At 37.4% G+C, this 16320-nt stretch overlaps 2 protein-coding genes across 2 annotated transcripts in view; one reads left to right on the top strand and one right to left on the bottom strand.

The window, feature by feature from the left end:
- The window catches only part of LOC137241500 (serine-rich adhesin for platelets), a 759406-nt gene that overhangs the window by 242102 nt on the left and 500984 nt on the right, over positions 1–16320 (bottom strand). The window lies entirely within an intron of this gene.
- On the top strand, positions 5681–8281 carry LOC137242090 (heat shock protein 67B3). The gene has a single exon (XM_067769462.1). It carries the CDS (start codon positions 5904–5906, stop codon positions 6651–6653), a length of 750 nt encoding a protein of 249 aa, XP_067625563.1. The 5' UTR covers positions 5681–5903; the 3' UTR covers positions 6654–8281.

Here is a 16320-nt window from a genome sequence, read left to right as displayed (position 1 = left end):
CCGTCCGTCCGTCCGTCCGTAAACACGATAACTTGAGTAATTTTTGAGGTATCTTGATGAAATTTGGTATGTAGGTTCCTGGGTAATCATCTCAGATCGCTATTTAAAACTAACGAAATCGGACTATAACCACGCCCACTTTTTCGATATCGAAAATTTCGAAAAACCGAAAAAGTGCGATAATTCACTATTAAAGACGAATAAAGCGATGCAACTTGGTACGTGCGTTGACCTTATGACGCAAAATTATGTAGTTAGTAAAATTTTGGACAATGGGCGTGGCACCGCTCACTTTTAAAAGAAGGTAATTTAAAAGTTTTGCAAGCTATAATTTGGCAGTCGTTGAAGATATCGTAATGAAATTTGGCAGGAACGTTACTCCTATTACTATATGTGTGCCAAATAAAAATTAGCAAATTCGGATGACGAAGACGCCCACTTTAAAAAAAATTTAATATCTTTACAGTATATAAGGAAATTATGCCAACATTCAATCTAGTAATGATATGGTGCAACAAAATACAAAAAAAAAAAAGAAAATTTCAAAATGGGCGTGGCTCAGCCCTTTTTCATTTAATTCGTCTAGGATACTTTTAATGCCATAAGTCGAACAAAAATCTACCAATCCTTGTGAAATTTGGTAGGGGCATAGATTCTATAACGACAACTGTTTTCTGCGAAATCGGTTGAAGCCACGCCCAGTTTTTATACACATTCGACCGTCTGTCCTTTCGCTCGGTCGTTTACACGATAACTTGAGCAAAAATCGATATATCTTTACTAGACTTATGAGCACGCCCACTTTTTCGATATCGAAAATTACGAAAAATTAAAAAAATGCCACAATTCTATACCAAATACGAAAAAAGAGATGAAACATGGTAATTGGATTGGTTTATTGACGCAAAATATAACTTAAGAAAAAACTTTGTAAAATGGGTGTGACACCTACCATATTAAGTAGAAGAAAATGAAAATACAACTACCACCACTCCCTTTTAAACCCTCTCCTTTGATACCCATATCGTACAAACATATTCTAGAGTCACCCCTGGTCCACCTTTATGGCGATATCCCGAAATGGCGACCACTTATAGAACTATGGCGCACTCCCTTTTAAAATACTCTGTAATATCTTCCATTTGCAACCCATGTCATACAAACACATCCTAGGGTTACCCTATGTTCATTTTGCTAAATGGTGGTTTTCCCTTATTTTGTCTCCAAAGCTCTCAACTGAATATGTAATGTTCGGTTACACCCGAACTTAGCCTTCCTTACTTGTTTCTCATTATTCCATTGTCATCGGGGTCTGAACTATATTCCAAGTTTCAAGCTTGTAGCTTATCGGGAAGTTACTTAAATTTCAATTAAAAAATTCTGTTCGCTCGCTACACAGAGTCAAGCTAAAGAAAACCGTTTAAAAAGAAAGTACTATCTAACTACTTTCCATGTTTAATCCACAGTACAAACGAAATTAAAAATTCCAAATACTCTCAAAAAATTCCAAAGAAAAGTTTTATGAGTCAAACTACTTTATAGAGCAGCTTCAGCTAATAAAATACCCTGCAGCGAAATTGATATATTAATTTAAAATAGTAATACCATTCAATAAGCCACATTTCTTTGTTATTAAAGATTTTCTTTATGACAAGAAGAAAACTACGAATGCGCGTTCCTTTGTCTTTAAATTTGATTATTAAACTCATTTTCTTTAATGCATTGCATTACTGCGCCAAACCAGCTGTGGCCAATTTCAAGCTTTGTAAGTAGCGTAAAACTATTTAATTTCATTTCCGTTCAAGCATACAAATGTCTAACTGCCTATTCAAGTGATAGAGCTATTGTGAGATATATATAATCTTGGTAACTACAATCTGTAGCCTTCTGTTATCAAATATTGCACTTATTTCATCTTTCTTTATTTCCAATGCATTTCATTGGTTCGTTTTCGCTTTTGCGTTTCTGCGCTCCATCTTCAATCTATTTGTAGGTTTCTTTTTTTGCAAAGGAGCCAAACAAGTATTTACAGCGACCTTCGTGCCATTACCATCACATAAAGTATCAACTGTTTTTGAGAAAAAAACCTCTTCTGTTTCTTTTGGTGTATACGACAATAACAACAACTATAATTTTTGCAATTTCTGTTATTTGCTATCTCATAAGGTCACGAATTTCATTAGATACACTTCCATGGCAAAAGTTAAGCGTGTGAATTCGTAGCGAAACGCGTAGCTCACAAACTCAAGCTTGTCGCCGCCTAGCACAATAGCACAAACATACATACATTACTTACTTACATATGTACGTAGCTACATGCTTATATGCGTACAAACCGACGTTGTTTACGAAAAATAAACTATTAGTTACTCCTTGACAGTGACGCTAAGGCTGTGTTCACATTATAACTTTACCTAACGCTAGTTCACATCAAAAACTAGGTGTGCTTCAGAGAAGGTTAATTCTTCTTACTTTTCTAAGTTGTGGTCTCTTGGCCGATTTTCAGACCTAAACCATAGATATTATGAAACGAGAATTATATATAAAAGGTTTGTTATCGACGAGTTATTGGTTTGATATATATAGATAACAACTGTTCTCGAATGGTGTTGATATATTACCGCTGAAAGATCGATGTTTTAGCGAAAAAAAATCGATGGTGCCGGAAAAATATTGATTTATTATTAAAGAAACATCGACTTTTTATCGAAAAAGCATCGATATGTTATCAAAAAGCTTTTGACTTGTTATCGAAAATATATCGATTTGCTATCCAAAAAATATTTATATGCCATCCAAATGTTGTCGACTTACTATCGATTTGTTAAAAAAAATGTTGTCGGTGTGTTATTGAAAAATTATTGATTTGTTATCGAAAAAATAACGAATTGTTATTGAAAAAATATGGAATTGTTATCGAAGAAAAATCGAAAAAATTTATGTCGAAAAAATATCGATTTGACATCCAAAAGCTATCAACTTACAATCGATTTGTTATAAAAATGTTGTCGATGTGTAATCGAATTGTTATAGACGAAACATTAAATAAAATTGATGTCGAAAAAATATCGATTTGCCACCCAAAAGTTATCGAAAATATTGTCGATGTGTTATCGAAAAAATACCTTTATGCCATCCAAAAGTTATCGACTTACTATGGATTTGTTAAAATTATATTTTCGATGTGCTATCGAAGAAATATTGATTTGTTATCGATAAAATGTTGATTACCCATCCAAAAGCTATCGACTTACTATCGATTTGTTATAAAAATATTTTCGATGTGTTATCGAGAAAATATTGATTTGTTATCGAAAAACTATCGAATTACTATTGAAAAAATATCGAACTATTATCGAAGAAACATCAAAAAAAGAAAATTGATGTCGAAAAAACATCGATTTGTTACTGAAAAAATATATTTGCCAACAAAAATTATCGACTTACTATCGATTTTTTATAAAAATATTGGGAATGTGTTATCGAGAAAATGTTGATTTGCTTTCGAAAAAATATCGAATTGTTATCGAAAAATATCTAATTTTTATAGAAGAAACATCAAATATAATTTTGGGAGAAAAAAATCGATTTTCCACTTAAAAGTTATCGACTTACTATCGTTTGGGTTTAAAAATGCTGTGGATGTGTTATCGAAAAAATGTCGACTTATTATCGAAGAAACATCAAAAAATTGATTATGTCCAAAAATTTTCGATTTGTTATCGAAAAAATATCGATTTGCTATCGAAAAAATATCGGTTTGCTAACGAAAAAATATTGATAACATTTTTCTATAATATTCCGTTACATCGTTGCGTTTATTTCTACAAGATTGAATTATTAGCCTATAAATAGTTTATGCAAACATAAAATATAGCCCAGTGATAATTTCCTATAATATAAACATAGCTTAAATACTCTCAGCACAGGAGTATGCAGCCAACCAAGAGATTAAATCTAACACTCGTAATGCTCTATTTTCTACCATTCAGACGTCAGATGGCAGCCTAGCTTTTTTAAAGCCTTATACAAAAGAAGAGAAGAAATATAATCTCTGAGTTATCGTGGCGAACACAGAACAAAGTTGAGCGGTATCAAGTTTATTGTGCCCGTTAAACAGACATTCGATTATTGATCAAACACTGAAATGCGGAAGTATTGGTGCTTGTTTGCATTTGCATATGTACGTATATATTTACATGTATTTTAAAATAGCAGAAATCTATAAAACAACAAACCAAAAACCACAAACGAAGTTTAGAAAACTTTGTTAGAAAGGGCTGTCGTGGTGTGGTGGTAGCATGCTAGCACCCCGAAGGTCCGAAGGCTCTGGAAACGAAATATTTAAATCTTGTTTATTTTTTTTTTTCAATTAGAATAAGATTTTGATGTTTAAACGTCGCAGCTCACGGTTAGAGGAAATGCTGAATGAAAGCGTAGTTGTAAGGAAACGAATCGCACCCGAATCCGGAACTGGAACCGACCCTGAAACCGTAACCCGTTTCAGAATCGGAACAGGACCAGAACCGTAGGCCGGAATTGGAACCGGACCCAGAACTGGAACCGACATCAGATGTGGACCATAACCGAACGCTTTACGCTTTAACGCTTTGTTATCGAAGAGTTGTCGGTTTCTTATATCTGTGCAATCGAGGAGTTATCGATTTGTAATCAAAGTGTTATAAATTACCTATCGATGACAAAAGTTGTCAATGAGTAACTTATTTTTTATATTATAATTATTAATTAGAACGAAAGCTCGGTACAAATCACTTATTAGATATCACAATCATAAAAAATTTATCATTTCGTAAAAAGTCACGCTATTCATATTATTCCGTTTTATTATTCCGTATTACTCCGTTTGGGAATACTAAGGGAGAGTAAGTTCTTCTCCAACTGCTTCTCTCAACAAACAAGGCGTCTTCCCCTTCATCTGCTTCCAAATATGAGTGCCGATAGAAATACTTCTTTGGCTAGAGTTTTGAAGCCTATTTGCATATGACCTTACTAGCGGAGCCTCGTTTCACACTCATAATATCTGCATAATTTTCATGTGGCTAATCAATAAACCTTCTTCATGCTCGCCGTCGGCATTACTGAACACTCCAAGAGCCATTTCATCTTCTCTTGAGTCCGTTCATGATTCCGACCCATATATATATATATAAGGAAAGGTGTGATGAGCGACTTGTAGAACGTGACTTTTGTTTGTCGGCAGAAGACTTTAATTTTCAGTTGATTTCACAGTCAAGAGAACCCCTTGTTGGCAAGAGTTATTCTGCATTTGATTTCTATGCTGAAAAGGCTGGTTCACAGACAGACGATATCCATCACAGTCGCCTTGTCTGCAGCAGCACACAAGCCACATCTTTTCGCGCTACTAAAGGCTGCTTTTAAGTAGACACAGAGTTGGTGAGTATCAATTCTCTTATGGTAGTTCTCCAAGATTTGGCACAACGTCAAGATCTGGTTGTAGTATTTCAAGGTGCTATTTTTCTATCTGCCTAGCACAACTAAGTATAAAAGTAACAAGAGTAATGTTTGTTTGGCACGAAAATCGCAGTAAATTCCTTTGCTCAGTAGGCGCATATAGTTTACGATAGCGAAGACTTCATTGCCAATTGCTCGTTAAGCATTTAAATCAGTACGAACTCAGCACGTGCCGTGAGCGGTGCTGACAACACTTTTTTTGGTAGGTCGTCCAAAAAAAATTGTTTGTCGCAAAACTTAACGGCAAAAACAATTACACTTAACATAACGGAAAAAACATTTGAAACGGAAACGGTACCTAATACAATAAAAAGGACGACACTGATTACGATGCACAGCGAGGCGTAAAACGAGCGAATATTGAATGAAATAAAAAACTGAAATACCAAAATAGTTTAAAATCAATCAACATGCCCATACATTGGGATTGCGATTGGGACTGGGATTGGCCACATGACCACTTTGGATACTGGCCATCTACGCGTTTGTGGCCTTTTGATAGTTTCAGCTATCATGCACGTTGTCCGACATCACGTCGTTGGAAATCCACATTCGCACATCATGACTATGACGTCGGCATTTGTGCACGTGATTGGCACATACACCACGTGAGTGACGATGGTCCTTGGTGTCATCGTTCGTGTTTGGCCAGTCGTGTTTTCATTGAGACAGGCGATGAGCCGGACAGCAATGGCAAGGGCACTTTTAAGGTTATAATCGATGTACATCACTTCCGTGATGATGAATTGTTGGTGAAGGTGCGCAACAATGACACCATCTTATTAACGGGCAAGCAAAAAGATGATCGCGGGGAGAAGGGCTCATTCTGTATAACACGTGAATTTATGCGCAAATATAAATTGCCTAGAAATTACGATGCTACTTTAGCTAGAGCTACACTTTCTACAGATCGTATATTAACAATTATAGTGCCGGCACCACACCCGCTGGATGATGTAGAGCGTTTGGTGGACATCGAACCGACGGGTGCTTATTTTGGTACAACTGCGAAGAGCGGTGAGCAGAGCGAGCAGAACGGTGCTAAGGCTATTGAGAATGGTGATGATAATAAAGAGGATGAGGAAATGAATGATGGAAAGCAGGCGACAGCTGAAAATACGAAGAAAGCGCGTTTCGATTCAACGGATGATACAAAATGAGATTTACTGCATTTGACTGTCAACAAAAAATGGCGCTGGAGTTTTAAAAAGCGCTTCCAGAAGTTGTGGTTTAAAAACGTTAAAAATAAAGGCAATTTGTGAAATTTGCCTTACGCCTCAAGCCTTTTTCAGAGCATAGTAAAAAAATGTGAAAGATATGTGCAATGAGTTTACTTAGCATAGTTGGGCATGGTGCACAAAATTTTTGTTTTAGTGCACTCATCAATCCAACTATCACTAAAAATTTGGTGAGCGTGAGCAATCTTTTCGTTTCCATCAAATTTTTATTTCTAGTGTAAACATAAATTTAGTGCAATGTGCCTAACTATATTACTTATCAATTAAAAACTATTACAACAGCGTATAGAAAATTAGCATTGCTTTGTTTTTAAATCTCGAATAGATTTGTTTTTATTTAATTTTTATATTTAAAGAATTTTGTAACCAAAACTATGCAAACCCGTCTCGAAAACGTTTTCGAAAAAATTTGAAATTTCAAAAACGTTTTTCGAAAATTTCGAACATTTAAATATTGGTCTTCTATATTCTTTTGCGTATGAACTTCGATATTTGAGGAATGTTGTAGCTGAAACTATGCAAACCAACCTCAAAAACATTTTCGAAAAAGTTTGAAATTTCGAAGAAATTTTTTGAAAGTTTCGAACTTTTTATTTGGAATCTGCTGCATTTTTTTGAGGATGTAGTTTTATAGCGCAATCAGTTTTAGTCTGTCAGAGTAAAAGTTATGGCGATCTCAAAATTGGCATTGATTTTTGACAGTTTTTCTTCTCGAAGTGTGCTTCAGATTTCGAACATTTAAATTGCAGTTTTTTATATATTTTTGGGTATAAATTTCCACATTTTGGAAGATTTGTAACTGAAATTATGCAAACCAGTATCAAAACCAACGAAGAAATTTTTCGAAAATTTCGAAATTTTGGTTTAGAGCCTTTTGGATTTTTTCGGAGAATGAAATGTAGCGTGGTCTGACTAAGGTTAAGTTATGGCGATCTCAAAATTGGCATTGATTTCTGGAAATTTTTCTTCTCAAAGGGTGGAACATTTTTGCCATATAAAAAAATGATTTCCACCGTTTTAAAAAATTTAAATCTAAACGACCCTTGAAAATAAAATTTTTTTCAAATACTAAAGAAAATTTTGAGAGACTATAGCTAGTACCTTGTGGGCGTAAAACTGATTGGATTATAAAACTGCGTACTCAAACAAATTAGGAAACTTCAAATATAAATTTCGAAGCTTTTGTAAAATTTTTCGAACTTCTTCGAAATCTTTTTGAGATTGATTTGGATGATTACAGTTACAAAATTCATAGGACTTCTTAATTAAAAACAAGAGTAATTAAGGCGCGAAATGTGAAAAAATCCACTGCAATTTTTTCGTTCGCTGCTGTAGCAAAAATTAAAAAAAAAATTTTTAAAATCTTTAATATAACAAAACACCTCGTTCTCTAACTATCACATGAAAAAAAAAAAATTCAAAATGTTTGTGCACATTTGTAGTTAGCACAGTTCAAACCAAAACACAAATAATCAATTAAAAAAATATTTAATATCATTAAGAAATCTATTATTAACGGGAATACAATGATGCTTTAGAAAATATGATTATTTCATTTTTCACTAACAAAAAAAAAATATGGTCTCTCATAAAAATTGTTTAGTGTTTATTGTGAATTTTTTGACCTTAAGAAATTTAATAAAAAACTTAAAGTTTTGTGCATGAGAACTTCTGTCGAAACGAATATTTTTACGTGTTTTTATTGTCTTGAGAACCAAGCAGATCCTTCTGCGGAAGACAAGAATCTATATTGAGAAGAAACCATAAGCTCTACGTGCATATAATCCTATAATACTGCCACTGCAGCAATGAAATTAAATATCGAGAAGCTTGCGAGCCTAATAAGTATTTTGAAATTTGAAAATCTCGCTAAATGCAAAATTTTCGTTTCTTCGAGTGTAGAGACTCCCGAGAAGAAACCGTAAATTCTACACATAATATTGCTAATGCAGCGACCAAAATAAATATCGAAAAGCACGAGAGCTTTATGAGTATTTCGAGAATCTCGCGGGAAGCCGAATTCTAGATATCTCGAGTCTCGAAATTACAGATTGTGTTCGAGAAAAATTTGGGGGGCTCCATTGATTATTAATTCTGAAGAGTTGTACTTTGTTATTCCTTGACAGGGATGTTGTCATTCTTACATCGTCATAGTCGTATGGCGTCATGTATTTTTCGTTCGGGATTCGATATTATTATCGTTCCACTAACAATTTTCCCAAGGCGGTAGATAACGACGAGCTATTTACCGCGCAATTAGCCTGCTTGGTATTCTTTATCTACCTTAAGACTGAACCCAAATATGAGCGAATAGAAGGAATCTTGTCAGTACTGCTTCATTCCTATTATCTTGTTCTACTATCGACCAGATCTCAACGGTGAACCAGACCCCGTCGGTTTCGTCGACTTCAGAGTAGCCTTTGACAGCGTAAAAGAAGTTGCTTGTATGTTGCAATGTCTGAAATGCATATCACTGTTAAGTTAATAAGGCTTTGCCTTAAGCAGCACACGCAGTTCCGTAAGGATTAGAAGGGGCTGCCCCATTCGAAAACTCTATCGAAAAATAAAAATCACGCACTTAAAGTCGTTTATCATACCTGGTCTGATGTATATCGTGGAATCATCACGGTAGGTAGAAAGTGAGAAAAGGCTCCGGCAAAGAAAGAATTTAAATCGGTACCGCTATTTGAATGCAGTGGAAGAGGTATACCTCCACTGAGCTGGAAGCGGCAGGAGGACGAAGACTTTACCGTCCTTGGTGTTTCCAATTGATGAACTGGCTCTCTTGGCGTAGCATTAAAGCTACCCTTTTCAGATCACATATATGTATATAGGTTAGTTTGGGTTAAACTGGCTAGTCCACGAGGACCTCACATATACTGAATTAGTCCGTAGTGTTACCAGAAGTTTGTTTTAACGACCAAAATGAAAAACCCAATCAAAAACCAGTTGTTGTTGTTGTTGTTGTATAAATGATAAAGACACTCCCCGAAGACTTTGGGGAATGTTATCGATGTTGATGGTCCTTTGCCGGATATAGATCTGGCACGTTCCGGTAACAAAGCACTATTAAGGTACTAGCCCGATCATCTCGGGAACGATTTATATGACCACATTATACCTTCAAGGCCATCTCTCCCTTCCCACACCCTAGTTCCATGAAGAGCTTGGGTTCGCCGCGGGTAGGTGAGATCGACAATTGGGTTGGAGAAGCTATATATTGCGCTGGCAACCTCTTGAGGGTGTTGCACTACATAACCCCTTTTTTTATTTTCTGATCAAAAACCAGATCCTGGTTTTTATATTATAAAATAACTCCATCCTCTTGGCAAATACTAGAAGCTTTCTAGGATTTAACCCACTTGCCGCTTCTAGATCTGACAGCTTTATGACTCCTAATAGCTGGAGTCTTAGCTTGGCAAGCGCAGGGCACGCGCACAGAACGTACTCGATCGTTTCTTCCTCCAACCCGCACTTCCTACATCTGGTATCACTGACCAAGCCTAATTAAAAGGCACGTGACGCCAGAAGGAAGTGTTCAGTCCGAACACCCATCATGAGTACAGTCCTATCTTTTTAATGAAAGAAGCAACTTTGATAGTCTAAGGCTGTAAGACCTACACATAATCTTCGACACTTTACAGCCCTGCGCTTGAACCCACGCATTTCCCACTTGGTCGTTCATATGCACCTCTCGCCTTCTCTTAATATCGCCCAGTCTAATTGGGACGTCTACGGAGCAAGCTTCAATGGATGCGCCCTTTTTAGCTAGTGCATCTGCTTTTTCATTCCCGTCATTTAGATGATGTGCTATGTGAGGTTATTGCGTTCACTGCTTATTGACTGTCAATATAAAAGTTAACACGGTTGAAGTTTAAGGTATTCTCTTCAAGTGTATCTACTGTTTTGGTTACGGCTAATATTTCCGCTTGGAAAACGCTCTACAGTACTCTGGCAGCGGATCTGTTTATTTCCGGATCAGTACAGTATACCACTGACCCTACTGCTTCCACTACTTTAGAACCATCTGTGTACACATGTATCGCCTCGTTCGCCATTTGAGCACCCTTGCGTCAACCATCCCCCACATATATATACAGCTCCATGTTCAATCTCAATTACTTACGATCCCGAAGCAAGCAAAATGAGTCTGTACATTTAACAAATTCTATTATGCTGTATGTATTTTGACATTTATAAAAGTATATTGTGGGTAAAAGTAGAAAACTAACCTATTGGTGGTACATGTGTAAGGAACGGATGAGTATGAATAAGTCAAAAAAATCCCAACGGGACTGGAAAAACAGTTTCTGTGGAACGTTAAAAGGTATAACAGGTGAGGTTGTCAACCTCGCCTAGCAATGGAGAATCCTGTTCTTTAACAGCCGAGGCTCTGGCGACCCCAAGTTCCTCATAGAACTAGGGGGTGGGAGGGCGGTGTAGCCTAGAAGGTTCCATGTGGTCATACCGAATTGTTCCCGAGAAGGTCGGGCTAGTATTTCAATGGTGCTTGTTACTGGAACGTATCGGAACTGCATCCGGCAAAGGACCATCTACATCGATAACAATCCCCAGGGCCTTCGGGAAGTTTCCAACAACAATAACCAGTCGAGTAAACAACTCACATTGCAAATCTTGCAACCATGTGGTATTTAATAAAGAGATAGAAATTAATGCTTAGCGTCGAACAGCATTCAAGTTGGATCCAGATATTACTTTTTGGGTGCCGTGATCGCTCAGGAGTTCTCTCACTCACTGGGAAAAATTTATATTTCGTGTGAATTTTCTCTCTTTGTGACGTGTTTTCACTGGGCAGCCGTGACGTAGTGATAGTGCGCTGGCAAAAGCAATCTAAGGTCTCCGAATCAAGTGACGAGTCAACTATGTACGTATCATCCAACAATTTTATAAAGCAGATTGCCCCTAGTCAGTGCTGAGGCACGTTCTTATCAAAAGTGTTAACTAGATTGCTTAGTCAGTGCTGAGGCACGTTCTTATCAAAAGTGTTAACTAGATTGCTGAACTTTGAGGACTGGAATTCAAACGAAATAAAATGATGCCCGTTGTATTCTTGAGTAGATTTAAGAGTTTTGAGCTTATACCAGAGTAGGGGAGCTGCCGCAGATATTATGTTATACGTTGCAATACCTACCGAATATTTTTGTCAGATGACTTGAATTAAAATCTGTATATGGAAAACAGAAGTAAGAAAGTTCCACTGCCTTATTCCAATTGCAATGTCGCAGAGAAGGTCATGTGTCGCTATGAAATATAAGAAAGCGCAAATTGTGCACCCATCAGCCATCAAGATATTGCCTAACGACACGGGAAGAAACATATTGTCGCTAATATACCAGGCTAATGTTTGCTTCGACTTAATTCACTCTGATTAGTATTTATGTTTTACAACAAATTTCTAGTAGCTCTTGTGCGTTCAATAAGCTTATGCTTTGGGCATATATGCTTTCGCAGCGCTTCTGAAACCTCTGACCCACTTTCTTAATTTCCGTCTCATAAAGTCGATAAGCATTTGTGCTTTAGAGAGTATGCTCTATCATAAAACTACCAATACTTATCAAAAAAATAAGGATAAATCCATGTTGCAATTGATACGCGCAGCGTAAAGTAAGGAAATACAAAAATAAGTACATAATCCTGTAGATGTGTTTGTGTGTGTAAGTGCTGTGTCTGTGTGTTGTTCACAGCTACGAACAAGAAAATAATAGTGGCAAATTTTTATCAAATTTCGTCAGTTGAATTCTTTTTTTTTTTGTTCAATGTTTGCAAATGTAAGGAAAAACTTCTATGAAGTTTGTAGCTAATCCAAGGACGTGTATAGGAATCTGTTGAGGATCTATAAGCGCAAAGTCCACAGAGCGAAGAGAGGCTCCTAGAAAATTTGTGTGCGCACATCGAGTGCTCCAGCAAAACAACGCGATTGAGGAAAAACCAAATGGAAAATAACGGGAAATGGTCACAAGTAGTGAATAGTCTCCTGAAACGCTTTTCGACGCTAATTTCCTATAAGATGATATAGCTCGTCAAATGAATTAAAACAATACTCGCCGGGTGCGTTAGACTGAATCATGTAACAAACTCTTGAAGAACTTCTCGTATACTTTTACCAAAGACAGGAAAATCGGTATACCAAAGACTACAGTTCCATCAGCTTAACATAATTTCTGTTGTAAACCTTCGAGAGACTTAATGATGTGTATAAAAAGTCCAACTATCCACCAAAACACAAACATGTTGTATGCAAGCCGGTAGACACGGCACTGCATAGGGTGGTTACAAACCTTGCCTTGGAATATAAGAAGTATCTTTTTAAAGTGTCCTTGGACATCAAAGGCGATCATGAACGGTCTTACGGACATTAAAGTACATCCAGAACTAACCAGCGAGTGTTAGGTTTTACGTGAGTACAAGCCGACGTCGGCCTAACCTCACAGATGCACCATAGTTCACGAGTCAGAGCAGATTTGAACAGCCCCAAGGCTCAATTAAATTGATCTCTTGGAGGCTTATCTAACACATCTTCCATTCTAAGGGTCATGGCATACGGTCGCAATACAACTCCACATTCGAGCTAACCAACTCTTACCGCATTCGGATATCAACCACAGCCACCACGATGCTCCCGAAAGGCCCACCGCAAATCAGCAGAAACGGAGTAAGCTGCGAGGACTAGCTGCACCTCGTGGTATCACTTTAGAGCCTTGGTCTGACTTTCGCAGCCGAAACTACTACCAGTTGAGTATCCACCTACTGCGCACCGGCCGCCTAGGGGTGAGGTGGGATTAGAACCACGCGCACATTCGCACACATAAAATTACCCCTCAATATTACCAATAGTGAGCCGCCATCTCCTCCGTCTAAACACAAAGCATACCTTTTGAGCAAGTCAATAGTCCGACTTGTGGAGAGCGCCCGACTTGCAGCCACACTTTCCCATTCAAAAGTTATGCCCCAACTGCTGATATCCCTGATGTCCGGGTACCCCGAACACTCACACAGTACAGAACACCAGAACCAACCAGATGGATCGGCTGCATGCTTAATTGCAGTAAGATAACTTCACAGTTTGTGCTGTATGTGGCGATAAATCTATATATATGGTCACGCCGCAGACCAGGGGTTTTCATCTCTGCTGTAAACGCTGGTCTTCGACCAATTGCTCAGATGATTCGATATAGGAGCTTTTAAACTTAGAGCGCGCGCAGATGACATTGCAGTTGTCAAAAGTGGAAATGCCTTTAAAAAAATTAGCGTTTTGATGGATCGTGCGCTTCGGGATTATACATACTTAAACATCTTATGTCGCGTTGAGCGCCACGAAAGAGAAGACAATTTACAGGGAGATATAAGGTCTCGAATTCGACTAAAACTAAGCTTAAATATATGAGCCTGCAGTAGAAAGCTTGCACCAAATATCTTGGAATCATTCTAGACAGTAATTGGCTGTGGAAGCTCAACGTAGAGGGGAGAGTGAAGAAGGCCTCGACGGCACTTTATGCAGGGAGAAACCTTAACAAAATTGTCACTGCTTATTTTCTTGTTCGCAGCTGTATATTTTAACTGCTTCGCTAATGAGTTCAGTGCCTAAGCTTTGCGGTTGATTTGAGAGCCAACAACCGCATGGGAATCAACTTATTCGACTTTAGTTTGAAGTATAAATATAAAAAGTAAAGTAGCCGTAATGCAAGCACAATGCGTACATATTCAGTTGTTCTTTAGATAAATAACAGCTTTTATCAGCTTTGTATTTTTTATATTTCTTGGGCAAGTGTTGCCTGTTTTTTTTTATTAAATTTTCCTTTCAGTTTATAGCCTCTATGTAACTCTTTTGATATCACTTTGATATGCAAGGCTTTTGTAGAACTTTTTATGATATTCCTCTTATCCTGCAAAAAATCGTGCGATTTATTCCTAAGGAGAGCGGTCGCGCGTTCGATCTCTTTTGTGCACAAAGAAAAATGGGAAGCTCTAAACCGAACCTAAAATACTAGGGCCATATGTTCCATTATCGTAATATTTTGTTTGTTTTTTTATTCTAAAACACCAATACGAAAAAAAAGAATATTGTATTACAGTTTTAAAAATTATAAAATCTGTAAGACTTCCTGAGCGGGAGAAAGTGGACTTGTCCGACAGCACCCATAGGCGAACAAAAGAGACTTGCCCGACCCTATCCGTGTAGGTAAAAAAAGGGCCTGTCGGACACTAACTAAAAGGGTACAAAGAGGACCTCTAAGACAATGCTCGTTGGTGTTTTGTACTGATTTATTGTGACTTCCCACCGGTGTTAAGCACTATGGACTCCTTCAGTATATATGAGGTCCTCACGGTCAACTCTGGTCAGGTCATACTGGGCAAATCTTAACGAAAAACTATTTATCGCTTTTGGCGATCGAGCCATTGCCATGACAGCATGACACCCTTTGTGCACGTCCCAAATTTTGCTTCTCTCAAAAGATATACCCAAAAAACAGAAAATTATCCCGGAAAAAGAGGATCTGTTCAACAGTACCCGCAGGGGTACAAAGAGGGTGCGTCGAATAGTACCCGTAAAGGTATAATGGAGAGTAGAAAAAGGATATGTCCGACAATACCAGTAGGGATACAAAGAGGGCGTGTCGAAAAGTACCCTGAGGGGTGCAAAGAGGAAATGTCGAACATTACAAAAAGGATCTGTCCGACAGTATACGTTCAGGCATAAACAGGCACAATTGGTCTCTCCATAGGACATGCTCAAACAAAAGGGATCACTCCAACCCATATAAAGAGGCCAGATCTGGCTATTATCGCATATTGCCTTTTTTTTTTTTTTTTTTTTTTTTTTTTTTTTTTTTTTAATGGACGTTGTGGCAGCGCGCTGCCCTCAAGTGGCCCAATGAAACCAGGCTAATCCTGTTCACGCGATCGATTTATATATATATATAATAACTTTTTTTTTTTTTTTTTTTTATTTTGCCGAGTCTTTGATGGGCAGCGGTTTGTCAAGCGTCACGATCTGAGACTGCTCAGCTACAGAAGAAATTTCATCAGCCAAGCGTAATACTTAAAGAGAACAGAAGCAAACGTATTATACATTAATTTAGAGAGGTGAGAACAATCTTTTTTATAGAAAAAAGGGAGTCCGAGCTATCAAATGTGTTTGAGTGAGAGTTATAATCTTGGCATAAACGCCGAAAAGGTTCATTTTGTTCGAAATTCGTTCTACATTGTTTCAGCAGAAGAGGTTTGAAGTGTCTCGATGTCCGAGAGGGAACGCAAAAGTTCACTTCATTCAGAAGGAATGGGCTCGAAATTGATCCATTTAAAAGTTTTGTCATAAATATCACACCAAGCATTTCCCTTCGACTAGCAAGAGTTGGAAGATTGATAAGCTTTAATCGATTAGTATAAGGTGGAAGATTAGTTAAAGAGTCCCATTGGAAATTTCTTAAGGCAAATAGTAAAAATTGTTTTTGTATTGATTCGAGACTGTCTGCATGGACTTGATAACGCGGATTCCAAATTATCGAGCCGTATTCTAATATTGGCCTAACTAATGTTGTAAAAAGTGCTTTAGTTATGTAAGGGTCGT

The sequence above is a fragment of the Eurosta solidaginis genome, chromosome 2 (assembly GCF_040869045.1).
Source record: "Eurosta solidaginis isolate ZX-2024a chromosome 2, ASM4086904v1, whole genome shotgun sequence".
NCBI classification, from domain to species: Eukaryota; Metazoa; Arthropoda; class Insecta; order Diptera; family Tephritidae; genus Eurosta; species Eurosta solidaginis.
This window is presented reverse-complemented; position numbering and strand designations above follow the sequence as displayed.